This window comes from Penicillium robsamsonii, assembly GCF_028829455.1.
Source record: "Penicillium robsamsonii strain IBT 29466 chromosome Unknown utg000005l_segment0_segment0, whole genome shotgun sequence".
Lineage (NCBI taxonomy): Eukaryota > Fungi > Ascomycota > Eurotiomycetes > Eurotiales > Aspergillaceae > Penicillium > Penicillium robsamsonii.
The window spans coordinates 167,017-183,859 of NW_026643223.1; the positions used below are offsets into that span (position 1 = coordinate 167,017).

General features: G+C 46.5%; 4 protein-coding genes across 4 annotated transcripts; 2 read left to right on the forward strand and 2 right to left on the reverse strand.

Annotated features, from left to right (window-relative positions):
• Positions 1-832: 832 nt before the first annotated feature.
• Positions 833-2,532, reverse strand: nsdD (GATA-type sexual development transcription factor NsdD; the record flags this gene model as incomplete). The annotated part of the gene is made up of 4 exons (XM_057232349.1): positions 833-1,045; positions 1,150-1,467; positions 1,615-2,449; positions 2,501-2,532. 4 exons carry the CDS (start codon positions 2,530-2,532, stop codon positions 833-835), a joined length of 1,398 nt encoding a protein of 465 aa, XP_057081891.1.
• An 8,041-nt stretch (positions 2,533-10,573) lies between these two features.
• N7447_008088 (macro domain-containing protein) lies at positions 10,574-11,287 on the forward strand (the record flags this gene model as incomplete). Its single annotated transcript, XM_057232350.1, has 2 exons — positions 10,574-11,181; positions 11,236-11,287. 2 exons carry the CDS (start codon positions 10,574-10,576, stop codon positions 11,285-11,287), a joined length of 660 nt encoding a protein of 219 aa, XP_057081892.1.
• A 593-nt stretch (positions 11,288-11,880) lies between these two features.
• On the forward strand, positions 11,881-12,795 carry N7447_008089 (putative mitochondrial inner membrane protease subunit Imp2; the record flags this gene model as incomplete). Its single annotated transcript, XM_057232351.1, has 2 exons — positions 11,881-12,332; positions 12,423-12,795. 2 exons carry the CDS (start codon positions 11,881-11,883, stop codon positions 12,793-12,795), a joined length of 825 nt encoding a protein of 274 aa, XP_057081893.1.
• A 302-nt stretch (positions 12,796-13,097) lies between these two features.
• N7447_008090 (sporulation-specific 71 family protein) lies at positions 13,098-16,505 on the reverse strand (the record flags this gene model as incomplete). Its single annotated transcript, XM_057232352.1, has 3 exons — positions 13,098-13,652; positions 13,710-16,340; positions 16,398-16,505. The coding sequence occupies 3 exons, from the start codon at positions 16,503-16,505 to the stop codon at positions 13,098-13,100; spliced, it is 3,294 nt and encodes a 1,097-aa protein (XP_057081894.1).
• Between the last annotated feature and the right edge of the window lie 338 nt (positions 16,506-16,843).

Consider the following 16,843-nt stretch of genomic DNA (forward strand, 5'->3'; position numbering starts at 1 on the left):
AAACCATCTAAATTAAATGACAAATTTTCATTTAATATTTAATTTCCCATAGATTGGCCCATTTGCACGTACAATATATATTGTATAGCGAATCGGTGTTCCTCAAAAAGCCAAGGAAATCATGCCATACATTTTTTTTTTCATCGCCACAATGCGTGTGGCTTAACGCCCATTAAAAAATACAGAAAAATCCAGAAAAATCCGTGAGATCATGCCATATGGACGTAAATGTAATTTTAGATATGGAACCGGTACCGAGAGATTTACGGCCGAATGTACACATGGTGAAGAAATTGAGATTTTGATATTCAATTGCTAGCTCCCAAACAATCCTAGGGATATATCCGTATCCACACATTGAAAAGAGAAAAGTGTCATCAAACCTGAAGATCGAATATCATATATCGACTAGGAACCATAAATGTAACGCTGAGACATCGTACACACATATCAGAGACATACTCGAACATAACATGGAACAAAAAATGCAGGGTATAAACCGTATAACGGCATTGAGAAGGGGAACAAGAGGGGGAAAAAAACCAGAAAAGTAAAGAAACCAGTTTCAGACCAGGCCAATGGCTATTGGATCATCAAAGGGGGGTATCTATGCTAAAGCCGTTTTTCTCCCAGTTGGAAGCTGTTTGGGGGGGGTATTATATAAGAGCACCGAGGAAGAATCCCAAACAAAAGAAAAAGAAAAAAAAAAGATCACAAAGGGAAGATAGTAAAAAAAGATGCCCAGGAAATATAGCGATTCCCAAAGAAAATGGCCCAATGAACTCCGATGCCTTCTATTTCCCACCTTTTTCAACGCCAGAAAAACAGAATCTTAATGACTGGTTGGTGAGGCGGAGTCAAGAATCGACTTGGGCTTCAGATTTGAACCCAGACTCGCCGCCTTGTGGGCGCCCATCTTGCGAGTGAGCTTGGCGTAATGTAGACCGCAGGCGTTACACAACGTCCGGGCACCGTCCGGGCCCCGACGCCATTCTGGTGTTTCGGCTCGGTTACAGCTGTGGCAACGTCCTGGAGGGGCCGCTTTCTGTAAAACATGGTTAGCCCAAATCTATTCACGATGTGGAGTTTGTGACAAGGTGTCAACCACTGTTGAACACGTCAAATCCAGGGGAAAAATCCAGAACTTACTCCACGCCGTTTCTTTGGGTCTGGGCCTGCAAACCCGCCTGTGCCTTTGAACTCTTCTTGGTACATCGCCATGTGGTCATCTTCGGTCTTGAACGCCTTTCGCTGAGCCATTTGTTCGGCGAGGGCCTGTTCTTGGTTCACCACGGCTGTACGTATCCGAATCAGGGCATCTTGGTTCCGTCGTTGCATGTGAAGCATGTCTTCCACTTCATTTAGCGAGGGAAGGGACCCTAATAGCGGGCCAGATCTCTGGGTCTGATGTGCGCGAGTTGCGTAGTGCCGCGAAAAGTCTAGGGTTCGCGTACTCAACTCGGCGATCTGTTCCACAATGTCAGCCCACATGTAATTTCGGGAGATTTTGAGCCATTTCTTAATTTTGTCTCCAATGCGGTTTCGAAAATAGAAATGATCTCAAGCGATTTGGGGAGAAAAAAAGGGAGGAAAAAAAAGAAGGAAGATCCATACCTCATTCAAAGATGTCTCCACATCATAGACATCCAGATGCCGCTTGACAGAGTCGTTATGGGGAGGACCTGGTCGACCCACAAATCCACTCTTGGCTTCTTCCACCCGCGGTGCGCCCATGTAGGGGCGATTGTCATAAGGGGGATGATATGAGTGGCCGGACTGAGGTTGGAAGGAGTAAGTTGGAGGGAAATGGCCGTAACCGTTGGGCGAAGCCACGCTACCAGCGGAAGTTGGCGCACTGTACTCATACGCTGATGAATTTTGCGATCCAACCGAGGTGTTTGCCGTTTTGGCGCTTTGTGTAGGGGACTTGCCCGTGCTGATGGAGTGTAGTGAAGGGTTGCGCGAATCTGTGCTGATGGAGGTGACACTGGAGCGCGATACATCCTGCAACTGAGCTTGATGAGGGAAACCGGGTTCCCGCATCAAAGGTCCCGTCGGTCCATTCGAAAAGGGATTGGGTGGTCCAGCTGGACCTTCTGTGCTCGGCCGTCCCATGAGATGTGAAGGCGCAGGGTGTGCTGATGGTGGTGCAGGAGCAGAGGTGGACGCAGGGTATGGGAGAGGATTGTCATTTCCGAGGGCCTCGTGGATTGATGGGAGGGATTGTCTTGGGGTGTGTTTTTCCTTTTCATCTTCGATGGCGCGACGTGCCTCCGGCGACGAGATGTACCCTGGCGGTGCATTCGACGCGTAGGAGTAAGGTAGCGGTTGTCCGTACATGGCGTTGGGACTCATCAGAGGAGTTGGGGAAGAAGTGACGCTGGAAGGGTGTCTGGAAGTGTATCCCGATCCGTCTTTGCTTAGGAAACCTATCGCAGGTAAAGGGTCTCTGTTTAAAGGTTCAGCATTATGGAGCTGACTGAGAGGTCGCGAGACCAACCTGTGCCTAGGTGCGGCTTCCAAAGACCCCATCACGTTTGAGGTAAATGCGATGGAAAAGAAAATAAATAAAAACAATAGTTTCAAAATCGGAAGGCTTTTCCTTAAAAAGCGTTCCACCTGTTCGTGCCGAAGGTGATGGAAGAGAGACCCAGATTCCGAGATCCAATCCAAAGATCCCCGGGGGGCGAAGGTGTGGCGTTTTAGATGGAACCCGAGTCACCCGTGGAAGTTGACCAGTTACCTTTCCTCTTTCTCTTTTCCTAGTGAAATCAATAGGAAAATAGAGATGAGAGATGAGAGATAGAGAGAAGAGATAGAAGAGAGATGGAGAATAAATGAAACCCCTCCAAAAAATGAAAAAAGTATAAAATCACTCCAAAAAAAAGAAAGGAAAAAAAAGTTCAAGATCGCGTAAGGGATATAAAGCGTGGAAATGGGAATGTCAATCCAAATATGAAGGAAGGGATAAATATAAAAGGAGGGGGAAAATCAAAGGGGATCGAGGCTACTCATTTCGGGCTTTAGATTGAAAACGGGAAGCTTAGAGTACAGGAACTTAATTTTTTATTTATTTTATTTTGGCTATCAAAATATTATAATTAAATAAAACAAAAATAAAAATAAAAATAAAATAAAATAGATCGAGATCCGAACAGGGGGGAAAATTACAGGGAAATTGCCAGATCGTCATGACTTGGTACGCAAATTACGGGGAATACCGAAGCTTTATATCACTAATTTCAGTAGGCTGGAACTTAGGTGTGATGGGAACCTCCCTTGTATATTATCTATATACCCACCTATCCAATATGTATTCTCATATTTGGGAAAATAGTAAATAGTAAGAAAAAGAAAGGTAATTAGCGTACCCCAGACCTAGGATCGATCGAGAGAAACGGCCGATTCTCAACGTGCTAAAGGACGGCTGAATACCGACACAGTGGTCCAAAAAAAAAAGAAGCTAGCGATTCTAGGGGACATCGGGATGATCCAGTATATTTTTGAATCCATTTATTATAACAAATAGCGCAGGATCATCTAATCTGAAGACTTGCAGTATCATGGACAATCTGTATATTCGTGTCACATGAGATCTCCGATTCGATGTGGGTAAAAATATGTCAGTCTCGGGCTAACTAACTAACTAGGTTATGAGATGAACTCTTTGTAAGAGCTTATTAATGAGGGAGATGATGTCAGGTACCAAGGTCCACGGGTATAGTATAAGTCCACTCAGGGCAAACGTAAGATTCACTCCTGTATATGTAGCCTGTGCGCAAATTACCCTACAACATAGGTAACAAATGACTCAGAAAAAAAAAAGTCCAGAGAGGACATGCAACCCCAAGTATTACAAAAGAAAAATACCAAAGATCTCTGGGGTACACACACCTTTTTTTTCTCTACAATCAGAGACGTGGCTGAGGTTACACGGTCAGATCTGAAAGTGCCCGGATTACAACGTTCCATGGTTCACTCGACTTTATTTTCTATTTTTATTTTATTTTTGTTTTTATTTACTTACATAGTATTCATTATTTTATTACACATTTTCCTATAAGATTATCTCTTATACTTGCAATATAATTCTCATTTACTATACGGAGTATACATTTTCAAATATCCAAATACTTACGTCACGCCGTTTCAAGCCAAGATCGGGCGCAAGTGAAATCAAAAATTAATTTCTTCATCGGAACACGCTACCCCCTTGAGTACCCGCCGAAAAGGATCTGACCGCAAGGGTATTGCAACACACGTTGCTTAAGCTTTAGATCGAGATCGAACGGGACGTTTATTGGCGAGATCGCGTGGGCACTCTATCATCCTTTTTAAACTCTTTATAAACTCTGTAGAACAAAGGTGGACGTGAATATGGGAAGGAGAGAGGGCCGGTTGCCTTTCCAGGCGCCCTGCGTAAAATCCCGGATTAAAGCCCGGCTCCGATAGTGTTCGGCGCTTCTATAGTGTCTTGGAAGTATCCGCCTCGACTACTCCGTACTTTCACTAATTTACCATGTTCAGCTCATCCGTCTCATATTTGGGTCAAATCGCCTCTGGACCCACGCCGGACGTCATATTCAAGGGATGTGGATAAATTCGCGAGTGAAAGTTGAAAAATTGCCTTTATCCTGGAGTTATCACCTAACTATGGGCCCATTCGCCTCCTTGAACACACCCCGGCGCACAGACTCAAAGGAACCCATAATGATATACGATATACATCGTAATGGTCCAACGGTCGGGGGTCTAAAAAGTCAAATTCAAAAACGGTGAAAGGCAATCGTCTCAAGATCTTCGGAATATCCCAAGGTTGATCTACGCTTGACCGTACCGGATACCATGGCTGTACGAATGTACAGACCGATCAGCCTACAAGGTATTTGTGATATCCTTTCCATGCGTATAAGTAAAAGCAAATCCCGAAGTTTGATACATATTTGATTCTCACAGGAATCACCTGCACTGGCTACATCCAGGTGTTTGCTCTCGGATAATGCGTATAAGCACATAATCGCACAATAGACTTGTTGATGGGTCTGAAAAATATTAACCTGCGTGGAATCGATCTACATAGTAGTCCGCTGCATGTCGCTGCGCAAGAGCCCAATGCGCCAGACGGATCTTAGGATTTCAGCCACTCTGCCGATGCATTCTGTGCGCACTGGAGATTTAGTGCATGCATGGTAGGTCGCTGCTTTCTGCCGAGCATGGATGGCAGTAATCATTCTCTACGATTGGGTGATTTCTCCTGCACGAGAATGGGTAGAGGGACAAGGCGCAAGAAGATCACACTGAACCCCGATGAGACTGATCATAATAGATTAGAGGCTGAAATCGACTACATTTATACATTGCACATCATACGATGTGAGAGTGCCTGGGGCATTAACCAGGGGAGCACCGGACTTCCCCGCGATGTTTCGATCTGAACTATCAGAATCGCAACTGGTACTAGCCCGGTCGCTATGATGAATCATCGAAGTATAATTTCTACCATTGACCCGGTTGTTTTTAATACGGAAACGTAGTTTTTTATTCCTGGTTGCCTTTTTATGGCAACTAGGCAGGATCCATGCAACCTTGTATTTTTTTTTCTCTTCACGGATCGCCGTCCCATTGAACATGACAGCATAGTCTCAATTCAAATACAGAACCGGTGTCTAGTGGAGAAAAATCCCTGAAAAGTGGCTTTCGGCAAGATATTCACGTGTTGACAACGCCCCCTAGCCCCATTTGAGGGAGTATTGGACGATGGACCGCCATTTCACCGGATATTCACATCCAAATGACCAATGAGATGAGTTGTCTAAGAGATTTAACGCCCACATCAAGCTATCTCCAGGAGAAGATGCTGATCTTTAGCCTTGGCCTCTGCTATTTTTATTTTTTTTTTACTTTTTGATACTACTCAAGGTAAAGATCGTTGGAAGAGAAATGACGAAATAACTGGAGACAACTGGAGACATGATCTCAGAGTAGGTTGATCGACAAACCGTTAAAACCGTTTTCTCCCCTAACCTCACAAGTCTGACAAAGCAGAATGGTTTTAACACGCTATCTTTTTTACGGAACAATTTGTGGATAACAGGATAAACAGATGATCATAAAATCCTAACCACAAGGAGATGAGCGACAAGTTACTTTCTCAAGTTGGCAAGAGGCTAAGATCCGATCCCAATTTTAGTGCGCATCGACCGTTGGATATCACTTTTTTTCTCCGAGACAACATACAAAGTCCCTCATCCCTCAGACTAGTGTCATCCATAAAAGGGGTCAGGCTACGGAGGATATCAAGACTATCGCATCTATACTAGTACGGAGTAGCCAATCTAAGATTACAGGTTCATCGGTTCAGCCACGAATCTTCGGGCAAGGTTATCTAACTCAACTGACTCGAAAAGAAGCCAAGACATCTTTCCCCTCTCACCGGGATATTCAAGCAAAAGACAGCACGGTTCACCACCCCCTACACAGTCAAATCTCCGACAACCCAGTTAAACCCAGTTAAACCCAAATCAAACCCAACCCATCCCGAAACTCCAAAGTGTGGCGGGCTCGGGAGATTGTTTAATTCGCCCAGTGGATACTTCGGGAATCTCTCCGATCTTCGGTCTCAAAGAGTAAGTTGACAGCTGCAGGTAGACCAAAAGACCAAAAGACAAAGGAAGAGAAGGAAGGGTCCGAGCCCGTCTAGAAGAGGAGGTGGGGAAAAATAGGTTTTAAGGGGGGGGGGGGGTTTCTCAAAAATTAGGACGAATCTGCAACGGAGGGTATGCACGGCAAAAGGCATCGATGTTGACAGGCCTTGGTTTTGGAACTAGTAAGGGTTATTTCTGTATTGTGCCGGAAGAGGATAAGAGTGACCATTCGGGGAATATCACGGGAATTTATGTGCAAGATGTCTCTTTGTAGATTGGACCGAACTCCTCATCGAAACGTTTCAGATCTACGATATTCCAAAGGAAAAATGTACTAGTTTGGACGGAATTGGTAAGGGTTCTCCGATATATATGATGATGCTACTCCGTACTATTTGTATTATGGTATTGATTTGATCATGGATAGTCCCATTTGAAGCTATGTCGACTCAAAACATCGGTCATTCTATGGAATCGTCTTTTTTTCTTTTTTTTTTTCTTCTTTTCGTTTTCCGAGTATTCGTCACTAGTCTGATTCATTTGGGAAATCTCCCCTGGGCCAGATGAATTCATTTCGCTTGGATACCTTATACACTAGAAGCAATTTTGAAGGGGTAAAATTAAAATGGGGATATCAAGCCGGACCGTTCCCAGACTCCACCAAGCCCATACGATAGACCGCTTCGATCGGCGGGGATTTCGGGCTTGCCTGAGAAGTTCCCTTTTTTTTTTTTTCCTTTTCCAGCCCCTAATCCGGGTTAGTTCAAGTTCTGAGAGATTAACGAGATTACGAGTGGGCTGGCCGTTTTGACTTGCTCCACATGGAAAAAAGGAATCTCTTTGGCCCCACTGATACTGCAGGTTCGGCATCTGCGCAAATCCCGAACCTCGATTTTACAAGTCTCGGATCCTTATGCAAAGTGCATCAATAGTAGCTTCACGACGATCTCTACGGAACATAGACCCGATGTATATCGTGTACACCTTATGCTAAGAGAGCTATCTAGACCCTTTGAAGCTCTAAGCCACTCCATGGGAAGCCGAGAACGAACGGAAATTGGGAGAGATTTGGGAACTCGTGGGAGATTACACTCCATTTACTCCATTTACTCCATTTACTCCATACTCAGCCACGCGAGGAAATGAGGAAAACGGCTTGAATTAATTAAGATCCGTCGGTGGATATAGTGGATAGTGACTATCCCTCCAGGTTTCCATGGCTCCATCTCGTAGACATCACTTCACAGGGTTATGCTCGTTACGCTCGGGTCTTATGATCAGTCTACGATGCCGATGATATACGTACTCCGTACGCGTGCCAGATTGAAAGGAGGAAGGGGAGGGGGGGAGAGGGGTTGCGGGTCGAGACGGCTGAGGAAAAGAAGCTGAATGTGCCTGGAGGTATTTGCCCATGTGGGGGGTGTCCTCATTTCCAGACTCTGATACTTTGTAAGCGCTTTTTTGTGTCCGGGAAGTATCGAAGATATCTATTTTAAGCAGATCGCCATTTCCGATGCCTTTTAGGTCCTGTATATCCCATTCGGGATACCAAACAGAGACTGGTACAAGAAAGAAAGCTCTCGGGGATCTCTCGGGATACATTCTGAAGCATATGTGCCGTGTCTATAATGCCCATTCGACATAGCTGAGTCGAAAGGATTGACCTACGTCGTATTCTTGTGGAGACCATTTCCAGGAACAAAGTACAGAAATACGTTGTACATGCAGTAGTCTATCCTACCGGGAATCCTTTCCGATCTCGAATTTCTGATCGGGTTCGGCCACATCTCGGCTGGGTTTAAACCGTTTCTCTATTGGACAGAATGAGATCATACTTTTTCCCCGTGTCGGAGTATGGGAAGATCATAGGTTTCCATGCTTGGAACATATATTCGATTGGTATGTATATATTTCCGTCTCCGATCTAGTAAATTCAATTTTGGTACGCATAAACGGGGGTTTTTTTTTTGGTATTCCCCATCTAAGCGAAGAAAGTAACCAAAGAACGTGAATCTAGGGTCCTGCACAGATAAGGTGGGTAATGCACAAGACTTTTTGACGTATGCATTAGCCTAACCCATTTTTCATATTAGTCTGTGGACGAATGAGATCTCTCCATTGACCTTGAATAGAGTTTTTTTTACATCTGAGCTATTTCAATGATTGGATTACTTTGAATCTGACAGCTGTCAGGTTGTGAGGATATACCTTTTTTTTCTTTATCACGTTATTTGTCATTTGGGTCTTTTTTTTCTACTTCCAGAAATCCCTAAAAGTACGAACGAAATCTCTCCGCTTTAATCTCTCGGAATATCTATCCACGATGTGTACTTCTTATGTCTTATGGTCAAAAACCGAACTGATTCGCCCTAGCTCTAGCGGAACCGGTTCTTTTATTTTCTTTTTTTTATTTCCCAATTGTCAATCCTATGTTCAATAAAAAAAAAGAGTGGATGAACTAGTGAAAAAAAAAACCCCCCTCCCCGAGAAAAATGCCTTGGAACCGAAGGATCGGCAATCGTCAAATATACCGCTAAAAAAGAAAACACAGGCTGGGTCCCCGCAGATCCATGTCATACCAGTTGAAAGGGGAACTGACGTGAATGGTTCACGCTTACTCTGACAGGTTCTGACAGGGTCTGCACGGTGAATAGTGGGCCAGCATCCACTCTCGATTCCCTATATTCCCTATAAACACCGTAAATGTTCCCCGATACCGAATCATTTTCTCGGTTTTCGATATCTTGAAAGGGGGTCTTTGAGCCAAAGCGTCTGTACCTAATCCCAACGCAGTCAAGGCGCCGAGGATCACGGTAGTCCAGACATTGTACTTCCGCGCTTACTCCAGTTCTCATTTTTAGTCGATCGGGATTTGCACGATATTCCAATAGTCGATCATATCATGACTTCCATACTTCCCAAGTTCTTGCACAAATGCTTTTGTTTCCACCTTTTTCTGTCCTTGGAATTGACAAGGGGGACAGAATATCTATAAAAGACATCTGAAAACATCACCACTGAGAAGACTAAAAAGACCAAAAGACATCACAAAGCTGCGTCTCCTGTCTCTCATATTTTGAAAAAGAAAAAAAAAGCCCCCCGGGGAAACATGGAAATTGTGTGGCAAGATGGCTGATCCACAGAGAAAACGGCAACCATGTGCCACCAAGATCTTGCACCAATCAATTCGGCTGCATTGAGCCAGTGGCCCCTCTGTCCACGATGCCAAATCCCGGGCTTGGCTCCCGGCCTAGTACTAGTTCATATGCACACAGATACAGTACCTTTTCTCGAGTCTTTATAGAGCCAATGATGGAAGCCCTTGGAGCACAGCGGCACAGACACCGATCTCTTTAGGCTGAGTGCAGGCGGTAATGCAATGCAGCTTGCCGTATGGAGTACATTGCAGCGGGATGACTCGTCGTCGGGACTCACTTCCAGGCGATTTTGTGCGAGTACGAAGTACAGACAGACATGATGAGTATCGTATCATATACCGGGAGTCAGTATTTATCGGACCTATCGTGCTGGATGCATGAGGGGACTTTGAGAATAAATCTCATCCATACAGAAGAAAATCATTTGAGCTTGATATTATTTCTTCTTTTGCTGCTTGGCCTAATGTGCGATATTATAGGTATAGATTATTTAATGCATGCTAGTCTCTCTTCATCACATCGGGCTGCTTTCAAAACAGACTACATGGTGTACATGGTATGGTGTACAGCCTTTCTCTATTCTCTCTCTTTCATCTCCAGGGTAAAGTCTTCCCCCTAAACTCCAATGTATAACCGTAGCGTCAGGTGACTATATCTTAGGTGATCCGTGCACAGAGCTTGGCCTTTCCCCACTTAAGCTTCCAGTCCAAAACATAGTAAATATCATTGTCTTTCCTCTCGGACCTATTCTCGCCCACATTTTCCTACATCATGTCTTCCATTCTATCCCTGGCTGATATCCCCACCGTGTCGCTTCTGTACCGCGCGAAGCATCTCCTTCCTGTGTCCTCAAAATTTACCCCATCCCAGTCTCTCAATAGCACCATCTCCATCATCCGCAATGACATCACCAAGCTCCGAGTGGACTGCATTGTGAACGCTGCTAACGAGTCTCTCCTCGGAGGTGGCGGCGTGGATGGTGCAATCCATCGAGCCGCAGGTCCCAAGCTCGTTGAAGAATGCTACCATCTTGAGGGATGTGAGACTGGCGATGCAAAGATCACCTCCGCCTACGAACTACCTTGTAAGCGTGTGATTCACACAGTCGGCCCAATCTACAGACAGGAAGAATATGCCGTCACGCTTCTTCGATCCTGCTACCGACGCAGCCTGGAATTGGCAGTCGAAAACGACATGAAGAGCATCGCCTTTGCCGCTATTAGCACCGGAGTCTACGGCTATCCCAGTCGAAAAGCCGCTGAAGATGCTATCAAAGAAGTGCGAGATTTTCTCGTCGGGCCTGGTATTGGAAAGCTGGAGCGTGTCATTTTCTGCAACTTTGAGCAGAAGGATGTGACCGCTTATGAGGAATTCATTCCGTAAGCTTGTCCTATTCCTCACCACTGTTTGATTAGATCTGACAACGATTATAGGCAGTATTTTCCTCCTACGCAGGAGGACTTGGCTGAGAGCAGCGACGCTTGAATCGCCATGCCAATAATGTTGCGCGCCTCACTCGACAGTGGAGACATGCTGGTACATCCCCTCGACACGATTCACGACCGCCATCCCATGATTTCAATGAAGCGTAATCTTCCCTCCTCTGTACTATTTTGCTTAGAAGCGAATCTTGATCAAAAATGCCATTCTAAGTCTTTTAATGTTTCCTTCTCTGTACTGGTAGGAGATAAGGTGAAGATGAGACATCGACCATTTCGTATCCATACTTGCCGGTAGAGCTGCGACATCACTAACTATATTTATCGTCGAGGTAGATCTGTAAGCAGCTTCTTTTCTTTTTTGCACTGTGGTCTACAAAGACAATTGTCTCGGCGTCAGCCCACTCCCTGGGTGAACTGGTAAAGCGGGTGCAAACAATGCAAACACCGTATCAGATCGCATCTGATCGTTATTCCAGCTTGAGACCACTTCAACTCCAATTGCAAGGGCAATTCCCTCTCGATAATCAGAGCTGCATAATGAGACTCGCCTCACTGAGCTGAACATCCCATCTCCAACACAGTCAATCCCCCGCAGACCCCCCCCAGACCCTCCGACCTCCGCCTCCAACTCCAAAAATGGTGAAACCACAACGGCCAAGAGGGATCCCAACCCCGACCCCCAACTCGCGGTTCCGAGTCCAAATCCGCGAAGAGCCAAAGCCCAAAGTCATAGAACCCTTCATCAACGAGGGTCCCGCCCTCTCCAAACAAAGACGAACACCTGCCTTCATCTCACATTTCCTCACAAACATCCGCCAACGCATCTCCACCCTCCCATACCCAGTTCGACGAGCATATCGCACTCTCCGCTGGACAGTACCAATTCTCCCGATCGCACTATTCTTCCCAGAACACGTAATGCAAGTGATGTGGGTTCGCGGACCGTCAATGACACCCTACCTGAACGAGGATTATGCGACAACGCAAACGAAGAGCGACATAGTGATGGTCAACATGTGGCCGTGGGGGTCTATAATGCCGTTCAAAAAAGATCGGAAGCTGGAACGAGGGATGATTGTTACTTTCCGGTGGGTTTTTCCTATGCTTTTTGTTTTCTTATACCTTGGTTCTTTTCATGGAGACTACGGCAGCAATCAATACTAACAATACACATACAGATCCCCTGCAAACCCATCTCATATAGCGATTAAGCGCGTTATCGGTTTACCCGGTGATCGGATCACGACCCGCGAGCCATGTCTGCGACAAACGCAGATCGTCCCCTGGAATCATGTCTGGTTGGAGGGTGATGCGGAGGATCCGCGGAAGACGCTCGATAGTAATACGTATGGCCCTGTTAGTCTCAGTTTAATTACTGGGCAGGTATTTGCGGTGTTGGGACCGCGGATGCGATGGCTGAAGTGGACGGATTGGGAATCTGGCAAGGAGTCTGTGTCGACGGATGTTGCGGCTGTTAATTCTTATGGAAAGAGTGTGCGGGATCGTGTTTTGAAGAATGCTGTTAAGCTCGAACAGCCCTTATTGAACTGATTAGCTGGTTGTAGATGGGGCCTGGTGCATATCCTGTCCTTTGTATTTGTTGATAGAGCTGAATTCTCCTGTGTCTGATGATGTTGTGGACTGGGACTTGCACATATATTAGGAGCATCTTTGGATATCATTGTATTACTATTTTTGGTTAAAAAAAAATGCTGTGCTATGTGTATGCGAGTAGAAGGAAGATGTCCCCGAGAAGGATTTTGAGAAAGATGAAAGCAAAGTGGTATATACCGGTAGAAGAGAAAGCACGAATGGCCGAGAAAGGCAGATAACACAGGCAATGCAATCAGTAATTATAGAGAAACAAGCCGTATATCTTCATGTTTCTCTTCCTGGAGACGGTCTATTTCCGAGGAAATGCTCATCACCCAACGGTCCTTTTCCACACGACTACGTGCTTTGAACACGATGGTGCGGCCATGCTTTCCTAGCGTAGACACATGACGCAAGGATCGTTTGGCTTTGCCTTGCTCCCCTATTTCCTGGGCTCGGAAGTAGCTTTTACTCAAGGGTTGCCAGATCACAAAGGTGATAGCGGTGTCCTCGTCGCGACTTGTGAAGGCATTTGAATCGAGGTACACCCGTGGCAGAGCATGAAGGCCAGGGTTATTACTGTCAAATGTCTGATTGGCATAGAGCAAATCGTTCTCGGTAATCAAACCAGAATAAATATAGCAGTCTTCCAGCCCGATGGTCGCTTCAAGTTCTTGGTGAATGTGTGGAATCTCGGTGCCGGTTCGACTGCGCAGCGTGCTTCGGAAAATTAACAGCTTGCCTGCTGTGAGGATGACATGGCATTGGTAAAAAGTAGTGTGGCGACGGGGCTTCCGAAAGAGGTGGCCGGACATCTGTCCATGTTGTCAGTAACTTGTGCTTGTATTTGTCTGATCTTATTCTGGATTTACCTTGATAATCCGACAACCAGACAGCGAGCACATGTTGTGTAAGTATGGAGATGCCTCGGCTTTCTTCACTTCCCACTTTTTTGCGAACTGCCCAATAACGGATTCCATAGCTTCGTCGATGTCCAACAGCTTGAGATTGCGCTTCCGTACGGCCTGCAGTTCCGCGGCATCATCTGCGCAGCGAGTCTGCCAATACTTCACAAGCGCATCGAGTCGTTTGATCCACTCATCCCGTGTAGCATCATCATATGCCTGGAGTCGAATAACAAGACCATTATCGAGAACCATTTCAAATGTCCTATCGTCATCAAACTCTCGCGTTGCTCCGTCATCCTGTCGTGAGTCTCTAGGTTCAGGGTGGAAGTCTACAGATGGCCCTTCCCCGATGTCGGGGTCGGCAGGGCAGCTGCCACGATAGACATGGCGCACTTCTTGCACCCGACACATATCGATACATCCATCTGCCTGGCTGATATTGTGTATATTCCTCTGCACGTGTGCATAAGCCTCTTCATCATGCCGTTTCACAAATTCCTGATTGCCGCTGGAGAGCCATGCAATCTCGCCATTTTCAAGCGGATAAGGATCAATATTCCAGGAGAGCGGCATTTGATCCAAGATTTCACGGGCAGTTGGTATACTTCCGTCTTCTGGGGGAGCGCATTTCGGCGGTTGTGGGGGGAATGCCTTGGCTGGCCGACAGAAAAACAAATAATGATCTTGAGTAAAGAAGTACAACCGTTTGAAGAACATCTTGTTCATCCGCTGATGCACACCCTTCTGGGATGTGAGACGGACTAGAAATCCTTCGATCGGGGCAGGCTCCTCCTGTATGCCCCGATGCCTAATTCTGGTAGCATAATGATGCCTTGGTCGTAACTCAAGTTCGTGAGATGATTGCATCGCCATAGCCCCATGCATCTTTTCCTCGTTTACTCCAAAAATCCATTCAAGTCGATCGTACCGCTTCCAAGCAAGTCCCATCTTCTCGGTCTTGGACCAAGCTTTCAAGACCTCGGCCCACTCGGCACGGCCTTCGAGCATATCCATGCATCCTCGGATGATAGTAGCGGCAGCGTATTTGTTATCGACTGCTGCTGCTGCATTATCTTCTTTCAGTTCTGTCTCGAGCTGGTCGAAAGGATTTTTGAAAATGAGGGAAATCCCCAGATCAGGGACGTGAATAGGGAGCGAGGTGGGACGCCGCCATCCAAGCACCTGGCGAATGAAAGTGTACCATTCAGCAGAATGCGCCGCGGACTTTGGACGAAGAATGAATATTTTGGTTCCACGCTTGCAAGGACGCCAAATAACGATGGTCTTGTCGAGGTGGGAATAGAGATTAACATGGGTATCTTTGTGATTGAGCCGTACTTCGTAATAAGGAGGCGTTTTGTTATTCGGTCGTTGCACATCAGGAATTACACGAGTGCGGTACATCTGGATGGCAAATGGTGTGTGTTCTGCAGAGATTTTGCGGCATACCACGAGAAACTCTCTCCATTTGTCCATCGTCCTTGTTTCCATACGCAGGCTGTCATTCTCGGTGTAGTCGGCGGGAAGTGTGGTCTGCAGAGTCTCTTCCACACAGACCAGCATTTTCTCTACTTTGACAATCTCTCCATCTTGCACTTTGCGTCGGTGCGGTCGATTGGCAGAGATAATACCTTGGGTCTTTGCGATCTTGGAGCGCACCTTTTGCTTCCTGTGCCTGAGGTTGTCATCTAGGTTGAATTTCGCTATCTTCCTAGTGACTCTCCGTTGGATTTGCGCATCTTCGCCGGCATCATCTTCATCTTGTGGGTCGTGGTGTTGAAGTGTTGCTCGAGACACGCCAGATGCCTTGCTTTTCTGCTTCCCTTTATCCTTGTACTCGCGTCGAAGCAACTGTGTTGCTGAATCGGCCTCGCTTGGAACCGTGGATGGATTGGGGGTCAGAGGGTTGGGAGAATAATGACCGGTCAAAACCGTGTTGTGTGAGCCCGGGGACTTTGGCCGCAGCCCAGGCTCCACTTCGCTAGCTCGTATGGTGGCTATTGATTGTCCCGTGTCTGCAGAGCTGGCGGCCTCTTCTCTGGCGGTGACAAACGAAGACGAAGCAACATCATTGCCGTATATGTCGATTTTCCCACTTGTTCTGGCCTTGGGGGTGCTGTCTGTATCCTCTCCACTGTTCTCTCCACCATCATCTCTGCTATATTCTTCGTGATCTCCCCCTCTATGTTCTCTGGTCTCTGTATCCTCTTCCAGTAAAGGATCGTCACCGCTGGCCTCAGCTTCAGGGTGGGTTAGGGTCTGGAGTTCCCCCGTAGGTTCTGCTGCAGCTTCTTCTTGTGTCTCTGTTTCCGCCTCATCATCTTGCGCCTCGACAGCCTCCGTGCTTGTGTTGGTAAGTGCCAGGGCGGCCTCCTCATCCAAATCGGGTAACAACGGGCCGGACCGATCACCCTGTTCGCCGTAATGGGTCGCAACGGGGCCTGCAGAGAACGAGACGGTCTGGGATGTATAGTTTCTGACTCTCAATCGAGATTTATACCAGGACTTGCGATGACCTTGCAGCCAGCCATGTGGGATTGGACCGACGAAAAATCGCCGGTTCGTCATATGCAAATGGTTGGCAGAAGCATGACGCTGTTAAGGAATATCAGGTCAGTTTTATAACCCAGCTCCCAAGAGACAGAGACATACCAGCTGCTGATCTGTGTATGAGCCAGTCTGCAAGCCATGATAATGTTCATGATTCGAGCGTGGGTCCGTTTCTGGTCGCGACCCATTAGCATCATGTGGAGAACTCATGACAATGTATGTAGTACCCTCGTGGACCAAAAGGGCATGCTCCTACAGAGGCAAGCAGATGGCCCAGGTACGAACTTGCACGAACTCCAAATAAAGTTCATCGCCAATCTCGATGTAACATGATCCGATGACGTCGCTGCAAGCTCCATGCAAATGATGCAAATATTACAAACAAATATTGACACTTCACCGTGTTGGCACTGTTTACACTGTTTGCATTATTAGTGTATCCCGTGTGCCCCGCCATTGGCTTGCGTGGCAGCAGCGGTGAAGTTGACAATATCCAACGGTCTCCCCATTAAGCTCATTAAGCTCATTTCTCCTTCTCCCACTGTCTA